Source organism: Chaetura pelagica, unplaced genomic scaffold (genome assembly GCF_000747805.2).
Source record: "Chaetura pelagica isolate M959 unplaced genomic scaffold, ChaPel_1.0 scaffold18, whole genome shotgun sequence".
In the NCBI taxonomy this organism is placed as follows: domain Eukaryota; kingdom Metazoa; phylum Chordata; class Aves; order Apodiformes; family Apodidae; genus Chaetura; species Chaetura pelagica.
The window spans coordinates 1,805,013-1,819,945 of NW_009954310.1; the positions used below are offsets into that span (position 1 = coordinate 1,805,013).

At 38.3% G+C, this 14,933-nt stretch overlaps 1 protein-coding gene across 1 annotated transcript in view; it reads right to left on the minus strand.

The window, feature by feature from the left end:
* Nucleotides 1–14,933, minus strand: part of AGBL4 (ATP/GTP binding protein-like 4) — a gene marked incomplete at its 5' end in the record, with an annotated part of 892,811 nt that overhangs the window by 856,623 nt on the left and 21,255 nt on the right. The window contains one exon of the mRNA XM_010004032.1: nucleotides 5,896–6,020. Within this exon, the coding sequence (XP_010002334.1) occupies nucleotides 5,896–6,020 (125 nt within the window). The remainder of the gene's footprint in view (nucleotides 1–5,895; nucleotides 6,021–14,933) is intronic.

Sequence of the window (14,933 nt, forward strand, 5' to 3'; positions counted from 1 at the left end):
TCTTCTCTATCCTTCTTGGTATATTTTGTCAGTACCTTGGTGATGAAGGACTCCAAATGTATTTATCAACACTCAAAGAACAAAATTTGGCACTATTAGGAAACCCCTTCTGTTGGAAATTCTTTTTTTTAATCACAGTGAAAATACCACTTCTGAACATGATTCATCAGACAGCTGAGTTGTTCAGGGTACCCACAAATACAGAATATATCATGCAGCCTAGAGGGGAACTACTTATTGGTGTAATAAAGTTGCTGAAAGAGTAACCAAAATTCTCACAGATATTTTTGAGCTTTTCTTAACTTTGTTGTACTCAATTTGTATTTTTTCTCAAATTCCTCAAAAGTAAATTTTCCAGGACAGAGATAATACTTTTCTAGTGTGGCTACAGTATCTGGGACAGTGTCAACTCTTGAGAATAATTTCTGGCTACGGCCCCCAAGAGAAAAAATAATTCCTTTCACCTATAAAGTGCTCCAATATTGGTATAGTAGCATATTTTTATAATTTATCACATGTACATTCATTTCTCTTTCTCCCAAATTTCAAATGAACCACTAACACCTTTTAGGACATTCTAGCTCAGAAGTTATCATGCCCCTGAAGAACTATCTATTTAAAATATCTGAAATGCAATTTGGAGATGACATTTTTTCATCCAATTTCTAGTTTCACAGAGAAGGAATTTAGCAAATTTGTAGATGGTGGTTGAAGTTAAAAAAAAAAACAAAAAACAAACCCTGCCCAATAAAGAGCATTATCCAGAAATAGCAGCCTGTGACATGTATATAATTAGAGAAATTGGAAGCTTTGCCCATGAGACCATGTGTTCCACAGCAAATCCTATTTCCTTCATTCTTCCTTTCATGCTTATTGTAAGTGTAATCATTGCATGATTATAGTACTTACAAGTAACATACCAGTTTCTTTTTGTTTTTTCCAGTATTGCTATTAATTGCATTCAATAAACAAATGACCAAAAAAAATTCCACGGCTCAGACCTTATCAGGCCAATTGTCTTGGAAATTAGAAACTGTATAAAGAGACCAAAAGACTAAATTTTACAGCTCACAGGTATCTTATAAAATGATTTTCTTTTTTCCATAAATATGTCATAAGCTTTTTCTTTTTCCTTGCTAAAAATGTGTAAAATAAATCTGACAACATAAACCATGATGTAGAACTCCAAGTCACAAGGAGGAAAAAGTTAATTTACTAACTTTCAAGTAAAAAAAAAAAGTTGTCTGATTGTACAGTAAAGCAAGGAACCAAAAATAAACCCCCCCATATTTAACACAATACTCTAAAAATAATTCTGAAAGGATCAGGGCTCTCACTTGCTATGCTACAGAACTTAGCTCTATTACCTACCCTTGTTACTGAAGCACAACAGTAACCTCAGACACACAGGAGGAAGGAAGCAATCATTCTGAAAAAGACTTATGTATGATGGTGAACAACAAATTAGGTGTGAGTTTCCATAGTGATACAGCAACAAAAGGCTGCTGCAATTTTCAGCTGTCTATACTGACACAGCAGCAGAGCAAAGGGACCAGAGTCCCTTCACTGCAAGTTGAGACATTAGCATACTCAGAATACTCTATTAAATTTTAGTTCCATGCTACAAAGGAAGTATTGAAGGAACTGGAACAATAAAACCAAGAAGTTCTCCAAGAAAGGCAACTATTAAGTGCTATGGATCTGGATTGCACAGTTGGATTCTCTAGTATCTTAAAAATGTGATGAGTCCTCCAATGAGTACTTTCTCCTATACCTCTCTTCTGTGGCTTCTCTGATGTTTAATAATCTCTGGCCTTTCTGCCAGTGGAAACACAGATAAGTGTTGAAACTGGCCAAAGTTAAAAAGCTATTGAGGGAGAAAGGAAAGGAGAAAGAGCAGCAGCCACATAAAAACTTAGGCTAACAAGTAGACAGTGTGATATATAAGCCTTGTTCCCCTGGGAATCTAGGCTAATTGTCAAAGGGCTGGAAAGATTCATTTATGATGAGAGTCCAAAGACCCCAAAGCAGGAAAGTACTTAAACACTTAAAGGTAAAGTGCTTTATTGGACTGAAAGAATCAAACATGATAGCTAGGTTGAGACACAAATGATGAAGAATGTTATAATTTACAGAAATAGAAATGTTAGCCAAAGATCATGAGGATTTATTTGTACCAAGAAGAGCTATTACTAAGCAGATTTGCAACTGGGAATAGTGGGATTAAATAAAGGAAAGCTTTAGGCTAAATATCAAGCAACACTGTCAGAGAGATGAATCTATGGAACAGTTTTGAGACGTAAGAACTGGAAGATCCATGGCTTAAGAAAATTAAAACTGGAATGTAAAAAAACCTGTTCTCTACAAAACAATAATGCATGGATGGTGAGGTTGGCAGGAGTGTCTGTTAGGTCTTTCTTCTAATTTATCACTAGATCAATAACACGAAATATTACAGTAAACATACTATAGAAACTGCACTGCAATCCAGTAGTAGAACTGAAACTTAAATCAGAAATACTTTCAGTACAATTATGTCTTCCTAACGTTTGTGTGGCTGTCGTTTTCACACTGTCTTTTTTGTTCCCTTTTAAATACATTTTTCTACTGTTAGGTGTCAATGATTGGTCTGATGCAGCAGGGGGCAAAACAGAATGGATGATTTCTAAGTCAGATAAGGAAAGGAAATTTCTTGTTTTCTCACAATACCATTGAAATAAATGTTTTTGTGAATAAAGACTTTAGTGTGAAATATCAAGCAAGACTGGAGATATTTTTATAATGAAAATAAAATCTTCAACATATTTTCAAATCAATTCAAGGTGTTTAAGAACTTGAAGGAAGAGGAACAATAAGAAGGAAATGTAATATATACAATATATAAAACTAGTAAAAGTAGCTACTCCCTTTGAGTTCTCATCTAAAAGGTTGAATCAGACCTTATACACATACAAATATAAACATATTTAATATATATAAATGCACAGATCTGCACAAAGGATATATAAATGCACAGATCTGCCTTTCTCCCACATTACCTGTATTGCAGATCAAAAATAAATATAATGTTACACAGATAATTATTTATATACAGGTATTTCAGTATCTACTGTTACACATAAAGTGATCAAAGTTACTTGCGTATTGGAGCAATGTTTTTAAGCAACACTGAATGGCATGGCTTCTATTGTTACTATTTTCTAGCAAAATACAAAAGAAAAGAATCAAAAAGCACAAACCAGATTATAGAGTATGTTTGATGTAGCAATTTCTAACATTCATTTAATATAGCTGAGCTGTAATGACTAATACTGCCCATGTCCGCTGGTGCAAAGACCAAAAAGAGGTTCCAGACTAGATTATGTTCCTGCAGGTCTCATTTTAACGGAAATTGGAGAGATGAAAAAAAGATTATAGGAACACACATTATAAAAACAGACCTCACAAGTCAAGCCTAATAGTGAAACCATTCTCTTTCATGTAGACAACCATGAAAACAAATATCCTGTAAGCACTAGATACATATTGTATCTTTCTACCAGATCTCTTTGCCTCCTTGAGACAGATTCCCATTCATCTCATGACTATATAATTTGATCATAGTTGAGCAAGGCACAGCAGGGGAAAGGGTCTGTCTGATAAAGTATCAGGCTCCAGGAAGACAGATAAACAATTTCATTATTTCTAGTTGTAACAGGAATGGTACAGGGGTGGATATTAAGATATTAGTCTCATAGGAATACAAATATCAAACATCTGCAGCTTTTTGTCTTACTAAATGTTTTATTTCCATTAAGGGAAAATGACAGTCTGATTATGATAAACTAAGACAGAATGCCAGAATAAAATCCAAGGTATGCGTGGAAAGTGGAATTAAATCTTTTTTTATTTGACAATGTCAAAGTTAGCACATAACCTTTTTTTGTCTTAGTTTGACAAGCTAAAAAAATGGGCATGGAGGTTTGTTTCTCTTGGGTATTTCTGCTGCAAAAAAAGATTCTTTTGAACTAGGTGAAACAGTTGCCTATCAAGTTGTTTCACATTTAAACCTCTTTTTTTCACAAGGGACAGACTAGCAGGCAACTCTTCCTCTGCTACAAGTCACTAAAGCAGTACCTGTTTGCAATGCTAACGCATGTATTAAACAAAGGCTTGAGTGGTAATACTTGCATAGCTATGATGGACTTCCTTTCCATATATTAACACATATATTTAATTTTTATATATTAGCACAAATATATAGCAAGCATTACTAATACAGCTCCTGTTAGGTGGCAAATGTTGTACTGTCCTTGTAATTACTTCTTGTGAACACAGTGATATCCAGTCACCCTGACACATCACAGAATCACAGAATCTTAGGGATTGGAAAGGACCTCGAAAGATCATCTAGTCCAACCCCCCTGACAGAGCAGAATCACCCAGAGCACATCACACAGGAGCTTGTCCAGGCGGGTTTGAATGTCTCCAGTGAAGGAGACTCCACAACCTCTCTGGGCAGCCTGTTCCAGTGCTCTGTCACTCTCACAGGAAAGAAGTTTTTCCTGATGTTTACATGGAACCTCCTATGTTCCAGTTTGCACCTATTGTCCCTTGTCCTATCACTAGACATCACTGAAAAAAGCCTGGCTCTGTCCTCCTGACACTCCCCCTCATGTGATTTGTAAACACTGATGAGGTCACCCCTCAGTCTCCTCTTCTCCAAACTAAAGAGACCCAGCTCCCTCAGCCTTTCATCTTTGTGGCTCTGTGCTGGACTCTTTCAAGCAGTTCCCTGCCCTTCTTGAAATGAGGGGCCCAGAACTGGACACAATATTCCAGATGCAGCTCACCAAGGCAGAATAGAGGGGAAGGAGAACCTCTCTTGACCTACTAACCACACCATTTCTAATGCAACCCAGGACACCACTGGCCTTCTTGGCCACAAGGGCACATTGCTAGCTCATGGTCATCCTCCTGTCCACCAGGACCCCCAGGTCCCTTTCTCCTACACTGCTCTCCAGCAGGTCAGCCCCCAACCTGTACTGGTACATGGGGTTGTTCTTCCCCAGATGCAAGACTCTACACTTCCCCTTGTTGAATTTCATCAAGTTTCTCCCCACCCAACTCTCCAGCCTGTCTAGGTGTTTCTGAATGGCAGCACAGCCTTCTGGTGTGTCAGCCACTCCTCCCAGTTTAGTGTCATCAGCAAACTTGCTGAGGGCATACTCTGTTCCCTCATCCAGGACGTTGATGAAAATACTGAACAGTACTGGTCCCAGTACCGACCCCTGAGAGACTCCACTGGTCACCGACCTCCAACTAGATTTTGTCCCATTGACCACAACCCTCTGACTTCTGCCTTTCAACCAGTTCATGATCCACCTCTCTACCTGACCATCAAGACCACATTTCCTCAGTTTATCTACGAGGATGCTGTGGGAGACAGTGTCAAATGCTTTCCTGAAATCAAGATCAACCACATCTAACACCCTACCATCATCTGAGACTGCACACAGACTTCTCATTCCTCCTGTTTATTCCCCATGCTGCCTGTCTGTGTGCAGACATTTCAGGGAGTGAGCTGAGCACGCTGGTGGCACCCTTGGGAGGCAGGAGGCCTTCTGGTCTTCATTAATACTAGAAAAATGTCCCACTACTTCAAACCCAGCTACAATCCCCTCCCACTTCGAATCTATTTTAAAGCTCAGTGAATAAGCCCTGCTAACTCCTGGACCCTAAGACGTAGGACACACGTTTTTACTTATAAAAATCCAAAGAACAAAATCATATTTTACAGCAAACATTTAATTACAAACCTTGGATGTCATCTTTTTTGTTTGTTTGTTTGAGAACATACATTTTGGTTTAAGCAACTTTTAAAGCTATTATACTATCTAATTTAGTATTGCTTACCTGTGATTCTTTTACATTTTCAACAGTGAAGTTGAACCAAACTCGAAAGCGGGGGTTACAGGTATCTGGTCTAATGAACAGGTCATACTCAAACTCTGTGATGTGGTCCACCCGTCCAAGGTTGCCTACCAAGAATAAATGAAAAATAATGCATTTTAATGAGTGACTGATAACCTCTCTGGGAACTACAGTGAGAAAAGTTTTCAAACCTACCTCTGCTGGTTAAAATATGTAAGCCTTACAAGAGTTCAAATTAATTTTTAAAGGACTTCATCATAGTCACAAAATAAAATACATACCCCTAAGCTACATGCATATGAATACATCAGCAAGAAGACAGAATGGATTTTTATTATTCAAACTGTCTTTTTGTATTATCTTATCTGACCATTCCAGTTAAGTGTCCTAACACTCTTGTTTCTTTTTTTTTTCTTTTTTTTTTTTTTCCACTTTTCTGATAATGTCTCTGCATCTTTTTCTGGCCCCACTTGTATGGATGTCTTTCTTTCCATTTGCTGCTCATGGTCAAGCACCCTGGTCCCTCTATCTGGTGCTCTGAGCACCTCTTTCCCCCCACAGATGGACTAGCCTTCATCTCCTTTGTAATTCAAAAGCTACCTTAACACTTTTTTTCTTTACCATTACCAGCCACTGTTACCTCCTTTCAAGGACACAAAGGAGGCTGTAAGATTTCACCTCAGCTTTTTCCTAGTGAATTTCATGGAATATTTTAAAATATAGACAGAGCTACATTGTCCTCTATGGCATTATTCAGCAGGCAAGCACACTGGCTATAGAAATGAACTTCTGCGCTGGGAAAACATGCTAAGTGCTTCTAAATTGCTTAATTGGCATTTTTCCTTTGAAGTGTGCCAAGATTTTTAAAGACAGGGTTTAGAGTGTCCATTTCATTTCTTCACGGTGAAAATAAGACTTCACATTTTCCTGATCCAATCAAAAACCCATCTCATCAGATCTCGTATGACAGGGCCATGCATTGTCTCACACGCTAAATGACGCTTGTTACAAAAATAGCACTGTAAGATGACCTGGTTTATTGTTTCAGATATATTTTGGGGTTTAGATATATATTTTTGGGTTGGATATATACTGTTGGGTTCAAATAGTTATTTATAACACTATTTGAGCTAAACCACTGCCTTCCCAGTATGAGCACAAGCAGCAAAATCTGGCTGATTTGCTGTTCTGGGGTGGAAAAAAACATTTTCAACTCTGTTCATCAATATATTTGCAGGATTTCTTCCTCATCCTAAATTGTTTCTGGCTTTGTTAATTGAACATTTTAAATCTTCCCTATTTTTAATGTTATCATCTACTTTGCTACCCACATTCTTCTTTTCATAAGAAAATTCACTCCACTGATTCCCTCTGCAGAAATCCGCTTCACGCTAACAATCTGTTCCTAAACACTTTGCCTGAAGGATACATTTGGCATATCAAATATTTGGAAAAAAGCAGCAATATTGTACAGCTAGAATACCTTTGCCAAATGTAACTAATGCCATCCTCTCTCTCGGTGTCCACGCCCGGGTGCCGGCAGCAGGTCCCAGCCCTCTGACGAGAGCGAGGCTGCCCCACACCTGCCATGGCCGGGTCCAGCCCGTTCCAGCCCGTTCCAGGCAATATAGACAGAGCTACATTGTCCTCTATGGCATTATTCAGCAGGCAAGCACACTGGCTATAGAAATGAACTTCTGCGCTGGGAAAACATGCTAAGTGCTTCTAAATTGCTTAATTGGCATTTTTCCTTTGAAGTGTGCCAAGATTTTTAAAGACAGGGTTTAGAGTGTCTATTTCATTTCTTCACGGTGAAAATAAGACTTCACATTTTCCTGATCCAATCAAAAACCCATCTCATCAGATCTCGTATGACAGGGCCATGCATTGTCTCACACGCTAAATGACGCTTGTTACAAAAATAGCACTGTAAGATGACCTGGTTTATTGTTTCAGATATATTTTGGGGTTTAGATATATATTTTTGGGTTGGATATATACTGTTGGGTTCAAATAGTTATTTATAACACTATTTGAGCTAAACCACTGCCTTCCCAGTATGAGCACAAGCAGCAAAATCTGGCTGATTTGCTGTTCTGGGGTGGAAAAAAACATTTTCAACTCTGTTCATCAATATATTTGCAGGATTTCTTCCTCATCCTAAATTGTTTCTGGCTTTGTTAATTGAACATTTTAAATCTTCCCTATTTTTAATGTTATCATCTACTTTGCTACCCACATTCTTCTTTTCATAAGAAAATTCACTCCACTGATTCCCTCTGCAGAAATCCGCTTCACGCTAACAATCTGTTCCTAAACACTTTGCCTGAAGGATACATTTGGCATATCAAATATTTGGAAAAAAGCAGCAATATTGTACAGCTAGAATACCTTTGCCAAATGTAACTAATGCCATCCTCTCTCTCAGTGTCCACGCCCGGGTGCCGGCAGCAGGTCCCAGCCCTCTGACGAGAGCGAGGCTGCCCCACACCTGCCATGGCCGGTTCCAGCCCGTTCCAGCCAGTTCCAGGCTGCTCCACCACAGCCCTGCCACAGGTGCATCTCAGGCCCCCGGTGAGAGTGGCGGCACAAGGCGAAAATGTGTTTGGGGAAGGGCAGAAATGCCAGACAGGGAGGGAGGAACAAAGGGAGTCTGAAGAGCACCAGGGTGCAGGGAGAAGGAGGGGAGGGGGTGCTGGGGGTGCCAGGACAGCTCCCCCACAGCCTGTGGGGAGAAGCTGGAGGACGTGGATGTTTCCTGAAGGACCAGGGGCCCGCAGAGGGGCTCCACTGGAGCAGGTTCTCCTGACAGGAACTGCGGCCTTGGGAAGGGCCCCGGGGGAACAGTGTGAGGAAGGAAGGAGCAGCAGCAAGAAATTGTTATGGACTGAAGGCTGTCCCAGCGCCCTGCACTGCTCATTGGGGTGTGTCAGGAATGAAGGAGTGAAGTCGATCCTGGGAAACAGGGAAAGGTTTGGGGACGGTGTTTTAGTTTCTCCTTCTTCCTCACTATCCAAAGCTATGTTTACAACAGACAATAAATTCATTTTTCCCCAGTGAAGTCCGTTTTGTTTGTGATGGCAGTTGGTGAATGATCCCCTTGTCCTTATCTCAACCCACGAGCTTCTTCATCTTATTTTCTCCCCCTGTCCTGTGAAGGAGGGCAAGTGAGAGAGCAGCTGGGTGGGCGTGCAGCTGCTGGCCAAGGCCAACCCATCACATCTGCCTGACTTCAGGTTGTCCCTTACTCATCTCAAGTGCACTTTCCACCACAGGGGTCAAAGCCATCACTGTTATTCACACCGTTAGAACTCAAATCTCAACAAAAAGTATTATTTCCTACAGATTATTATCCAAAGTAAGTGGTAAAATCAAGCTATTCCATTGTAATGCCTTTCATTAGAGGATTTTTTTTAACTGTATTTTTAATTAAATGTCATAAACACATGACATTGTTGGCAAAGTAATATTTCTCATGTATTTTAGAATTCAGATGGTCCAAGCTGTTCAGATGCACAGGTTGGATTCCATTTGCTTCACAAGTCACAGTTTAAGCTCGCTTTAGTGCTTGGGTGCCCAGAGTCACTTCAGCCGGAGCTGTGCTTGTGATGCTGGTGAAGCTGCCAACATGAAGGCAGCACGCTGGATGGGAACCTTGACTATGGACTAGGTCCAGCTTGTAATCATGCTTTCCAATGATCACACAATTCCAGATATGGATTAAGTTACCTGCAGCACAGACCAGAGGTAGAACTTTGATTGAATTACTTCCAGAGAAAGACATAGAAGCAATTAATTTATGCTAAGTTCACAGATCAGAAAAAAAAACTGTACTGCAAGGCGTAGAAATCTAAAATATTATTAAGTGAATAACTAAAAACAAATAAAAATGAGGCCTTGATTTCTGACCTATTGCATATTTTATCTTCTTTTTCAACATCAAAGTGATCTGAACTCTATGGGGGACAGATGTCCCACTCAGATCTACTTCAGAGAGTTTAGAGGATCCCTAAACTAGCACTGGAGAATTGTGCTGATGTCAGTGAAATCCCTGATGCTGAAAAGCTGGTGTGCTGGAACCACTGCAAGCCAGGCTCCTCTGGAAAACCTATATACCTATCTCAAAACCAGCAGAACCCTTAACAAGTCAATCATTATGTGCAGGATTCCCTGGGACTCCCAACACTATTTTTCCTCCTTATCTATAATACTTAATTTGAATACTCACCTCTCTCTTGATGGAGTATTTTTCCTCTTCTGAACTGCATCTCACTTTACTACTATGTGCCTACAGAGCTGCCTCTCGTGAAACTCCTTCGTAGTAGGTGTCAGCTGCCAGAGTCACCTGCAGCTATTAGCAGTTCAGGATCATTTTTACATTTCATTAGCACACTATTTCTTCTCTGTCTTCCAGATGCTAAATAGGCCAGACTTAACACTAATGCCTTCGGTAACCAATTCAACAAGTTCCTCCTGCTCAATAGACTATTGTTTGTAATATCACAGCCTTTGCTCACAATCTGTCAGCCTAATTTCAACCCACATAGCAATGTCATTAAACAAGACAGCAGTTTTGGTACAAAGAAGCCCAGAACTGTAAGAACAAAACACTTCCTCACTTCAAGAGATGCTTTGTAGAAAACTGACAATGCCACAGAAAAACATTTTTTAGTGTCCAAGAAAGGATATAAACTTCCCAACGTTAATCTTACAAAGTTAAAAATTTTACCTACTGCCTTCATGCTGCTGTAATCATGGGAACCAAATTTATTCTAATGACTGAGAATTATATTCCAATAGCACAAGTGAAATACATTAGAAACTATAAAACAGGAACTAAACATTGATTGCATTATTCCATTTAGCCATTATACCATTTTAATATTTTAACATTGAAAATAAACATCTTAAGAGCAAACTTCTAAACTGCTTTTATTTTTTAATAGCTCTACAATGTTCCTTCAAATTTCTCTCTTTCTTTTTTTTTTCAAATTTGTATAGCAGGAGAAAAAACTGTTTAATAAATGGTTTGACAGCAAGTTCCTCAATGTCACAGGAGTCTCTGAGCAGTTATGGAATACATATACTGCAAAACAGTCCCTGAGGTGGGCAGTGTCCATGCTGAAATGATGATAAATTTCAGAGAAAGCTAACCAGCACCAATGTTGTGTACTGTCCCTACCAATAGTTTTGACATCATAACTACTGAAAGACCCTTCCCACGCAGTTTTTATTCTACATCCCTTGCTACTCTGCTAACTTGTGATATCAGTAGGAGAGTCTGTTCATAACCCTGTCAGTTAAGTACGTTCTTCAAACATAAGCTTTGCTTTACCTTGGGTTCACACCCCCAGGAAATCATCACCAGTCCATTCAATAAACACAGAAGTTGGATTACACAACATATTTTAAAGCATCATCACTCCATACCTTTTGATTTGCATTACATTTGGGGGTTAACATGATAAAACATAAGATATTACTAATGTTATTTAAGGTTCATGTAAAATTAATGAACTGCCTGAGTAATGTGATCTGCAAAGGGAAAAAGCCCAACAATATTATGAGCAGTAAAATCTGAACTTATTGGCATTTTAAGATGTTTCTTGTTGTGTTTTTGTTTGTTTGTTTGTTTTGGTTTTGGTTTTTTGGTGGGTCTTTTTTCACAGTTTGTGTGCATGTCTGGTTGTTTCTGACTGTATCTTAAAAGAAGCAATTTATTAGAGAAGCCACCACTTTGTAAAATATTATGGATTTTTTTTTTCCTATCTACTCTGAAAAGAGATGGGGAGGTTCTATGATTATTACGTTTCACAGAAATATTTGTACAGATCTTTTTAAACTGATGGAAAGATGTGAACAAATCAAATTCCCAAAAGTCTATAAACTGACTTTCACTTAGCCTTGGGGTTTGTTTTTAAGACATGCTCAATTTTCAGTTACAGCTCTGTTCAATACTCTTAGCTGACAGAAAAGACATACTTTTCTTTAATCATTCAAGCTGAAATTCTTGATTATATTTGCTTAAATTGCTTTACAGAGTAATGTTCAATGCAATACACTCAAACTGTGAACAGTGAAGGGGGTCAATAGCATGTTTCAAGTTTCTTTAAAAGTCAGAAAAAAGCCCAATGTTACTATTTTATTAATCATGCAACATATACTTAGTCCTCATAAAATATTAATGTAGATAGCTTCTTACATCAATAAAAAGTGTACTTTACACAAAGAAAGAAAACCTGCTTATGAAAATGCCAGCTAAACTTACCAAGCATTCTAACAATTATCATAAAAATACTAGAAAAGAAAATACAGATACGTTAAGCAATCCTAAAATCTTCTTAAACTGCACATTGTGCTTTCCTACAGAGAATTTTAAGATGAAAAATAGACCTTGAGGGTCTTAGACAAGCCGGAGGCAATATAAAGAAAAAGGTCAAACACTCTGCTAAAAAGGACCGTTATCTTCAGAACAACAACTTATCAGCCAGCTTGCAGCCCTGCTTATTTACAGTTATTGGTCCCAGAGGAAGTGCACTTCAGCGCAGGGCGCGATTACTTTGTAATGAGTTTGCCAGAAATGGTAAAGGAAACTAATTTGTAACAATGTGCTGTTCCCTGCACATGAACTTTCTCAGACACTTTTTTTTTTTTTTTTTTTTTTGCAGGCTTTAGTCAGGGTTGTACTGAGGGGGGGACACAGCAGCCTGTGCCCCCCTGGAGTGGGGCAGGGCAGAGCCTGTGGCACTATGCAACTCTGCTGGCACTGTCCTGATGGCACATCCTTGCCTCATCCCGCCAGACAGCAGAAGAGGTATTGGTTGTGTGTGTCAGAAAAGCTTTGATTCTCCTTTTTTTTTTTTTTTTTTTTTGTCCAGCCATGAATAACTAACTTCAGCCTCCCTAATAAGCGGAGAAAACAGAAGTGCACTAAAAAACGACCAAGTCGCAAAGCATGAATGTGCTGAAATATCAGTGATTATCCCTCTCAGCTGTCCATTACAGTACTCATGATGACCACCAATTCCCCTGTGGTGGATATATAGAATGCAGGTTTCAGGGGGTGGATTTGCACATGAAAATTAACACCATTTGGAAGAAAATAGCCTGCACCTGTCACAGATTAGCAACAAAAGGTCAAATGCCTCCTTTTACACCTAGAGCACTTGCATATTGTATGCCTTGCTTATAGGAGCCTAATTCTGGTTTCTTAATTCAGAAAAGTGAGCACCATGGTGAACTTAGGAGAAAAAAAGAATTAAATCTTGGCTAAAAGCTATCAATAGATCTATCGATCAAGATACATATGAATGGAAGTAGCTGAGGCAATCTCTGTCTCTAAAAGAGGTAGTTTTTCAAAAGAGAATTACACAAAGTGCTCTTCTGTTTTTGTCAATATGCTGCCAGGTTTTGAAATACTATTTTTCATCCACACAATAAAAATCTTGACAAGTAAGCAATAGAAAATCACTAATACACTTGCAGCTGCATTTCAATCTATACAAATTCTTTAAACAAAAACAACCAAGGAACAGATTGGAATATACATCATTTTCACTAGTTGAACCTGGGATCAAGCCCAAGATAGTCAAACAGTATTAATCTATATTTTCATGCAACTCTGTATTTCACAAAATAAGGTGAAATGTAGAATGTGGAATACCCTCAATGGAATTCATCCATAAAGATCACAAAACACATTGAGATGATAATGCAAAGAAATTTTATTGATACATTCTAAATGGAACAGGAACTACAGGGACTGAGATCTGCAAAAACTTCTCTTGACTGAAAGATTAGATCTCTTCTGAAAGGAAGTTGTAATACCAGTTGTAAATTCCCACTGGCTTTATGGTCTTTGTCTGTGAAAAAAATTTATAAAAAATAGTTCAGTGAGAAGTCCTAAACAACTTCTAAATAGCATTTGACTTTTATATAGGAAAAATAATATCTAACAAAATAGTGATGATTTCCAAAAACCTCTGACTGGTTTTGCATCATCTCCTGGACTCCTGCCCAAAGCATATGTCAAATCAAGATTCCTGAAACTGCAAAGCACATTATTTGAATAAAAATAAAACACCATAAAAAAAAAACAAAAACAAAAAACACAACACGTAGACAGCATCTTGTAAATTAATGTATACCTTAAATTATTAAAATTGAACATTTTAAGCTCTGCAATAGGAAGTAACATCTATGCTGTTACAGTTAAATCAATGTTTTGGAAAAAAACCCTCAATACGCTTCAACAATACCTGACATTTGACTTAAAACAATAGCAATGCTCATGACTCAGCTTTCAGTCAAAATCCAAATCATCTTTGAAAAACATTCAAGACTAACCAGTAGGCATTCCAAAAGTACATGGCTTGAGAAGCTGGACGCTTTGGACTTGTATTTGCAGTCTCTTTTCTATCCTCCTTCCTCAATTAAGCAAGTTGAAATTGCTGGGTTTCCATTATGTTTTATGTTTTTACCAATAGTGACCTCCAAAGGACAGTAAATCAGTAGCTTTTGTGAATCTTCTTTGTGAAAAAGATTGCACAGGAACAATGACTATCTTAGTTCTTGGAAGCAATTGGTAAAAGCCCAGCTCCCAGCACTAGAAAGGGTAAACTGCAACGTACATATATTAATGCAGAACTTCCAGAGGCTGAGTGATCTGACTGAGCTTTTCTTGTAATTAGACAATGTGACAAAATGTAATTGTGACTGACAGCACATGAAAATTCCAGTTCTTACACTTTTCTTGTTTATCTATGAATAACGCATTGAAATAAATCACATTGATCTTTTGGATATGTAAGAGTTATGGGTCTCCATTTATTTGTCTATGTCATTACCAAACGATTCAGCAACAATACAGAGAAAAGCAATGAACCCAAAACTTATACATGTCTTATCCTTTCCAACTATTCTATTTCTTTTGGTGCAACAATATTGATTTTAACGGTGTCGCTCCTAATTCATAACAATGAGAGCACAATTTGATTTTCCATGCCTTTCAGGATCACAGT